Genomic DNA, 1092 nt, shown 5'->3' with positions numbered 1-1092 from the left:
AAGCACATGCTTCTGGGTTCAGTCCCACTGCATAGCACCTTGAGTGTCTTCTACTAAAGCCTCAGGCCCACCAAAGTCATGTGAGTGGATCTGACAAATGGAAACTGAAAGAAGCCCATCGTATGCGTGTGTGTGTTTTGTGTGTGCATGTGTGTGTCTTTTTGTCTGTGTTTCTACCCTACCATTGCCTGACAACCGATATTGGTGTGTTTACATCCCCTTAACTTAGCGGTTTGGCAAAGAGGCCAACAAGCTCAAAAAGAAAATAAATACTGGGGTCAATTCATTCGACTAGAATTCCTCAAAGTGTTGCCCCAGCTTGGCCTCGGTGTAATGACTGAAAAAAATTAAAAGGTATATTTACATACATAGAAAGAGAGAGAGAGGGAGAGAAAGACATGCATGTGTGTGTGTTCATCATCACTACCACTTAGCAACCCATGTTGGTTTGTTTATGTCCCTATACTTTAGCAGTTCAGCAAAAGAGACTGAGAGAATAAGTATCAGGCTGGGGTGGTTGATCTGTTTGACAAAAACCCTTCAAGGCAGAGCCCCAGCATAGCCACAGTTCAACAAGTCAAACAGGTTAAAAAATTTATTTGTATTTATATATTGCTTATTGTTTTGTTTTGTTTTTGTTTTTTTATTTTTTTTTCTTCTCTTTCCTTATATATTTTCAGCCTCAATAACTTCTGCTAGAGCTATATTCCAAGAAAATGAAGACACAAATTCACAAGGAAACTTTCTGATTGACTGGTCAGTCTCTTCCCAAGAAGCCGTCAAAGAGTTTTCAATCAAGTGGTTTTTGCACAATGATCAAGTGACCATAACCAAATCACTTATTGTCAACAAGTTACATTGTTATATCCCAGTGAACAGACTCAAGTAAGTTTTGGTTTCTTTTTCTCGTTCAGTTCATGTGGTGTATGCGTGCGAGTAGAAGTAATCAGCTTCCCTCATTTTCCTTCCCTTGCACGAGTCTGTCCTGCGGTATCCGATCCTCGCAGTTGGCCCGACCCGAAGAACGCTAGAAATAGCAGCTGATTCTCCTAACACCTAGATGATCGCTTGGCACGTCCTCTTGTCACAACA

At 40.8% G+C, this 1092-nt stretch overlaps 1 protein-coding gene across 1 annotated transcript in view; it reads left to right on the top strand.

Annotated features, from left to right (window-relative positions):
• LOC106882604 (uncharacterized) overlaps positions 1-1092 on the top strand; it is a 137282-nt gene that overhangs the window by 110319 nt on the left and 25871 nt on the right. Inside the window, exon 44 of the mRNA XM_052966906.1 lies at positions 681-885. Coding sequence (XP_052822866.1) covers positions 681-885 — 205 coding nt within the window. The remainder of the gene's footprint in view (positions 1-680; positions 886-1092) is intronic.

Source organism: Octopus bimaculoides, chromosome 4, assembly GCF_001194135.2.
Source record: "Octopus bimaculoides isolate UCB-OBI-ISO-001 chromosome 4, ASM119413v2, whole genome shotgun sequence".
NCBI classification, from domain to species: Eukaryota; Metazoa; Mollusca; class Cephalopoda; order Octopoda; family Octopodidae; genus Octopus; species Octopus bimaculoides.
The sequence above is the reverse complement of the archived record's forward strand: the minus strand, read 5'-3'. Positions and strand labels throughout refer to the sequence as shown.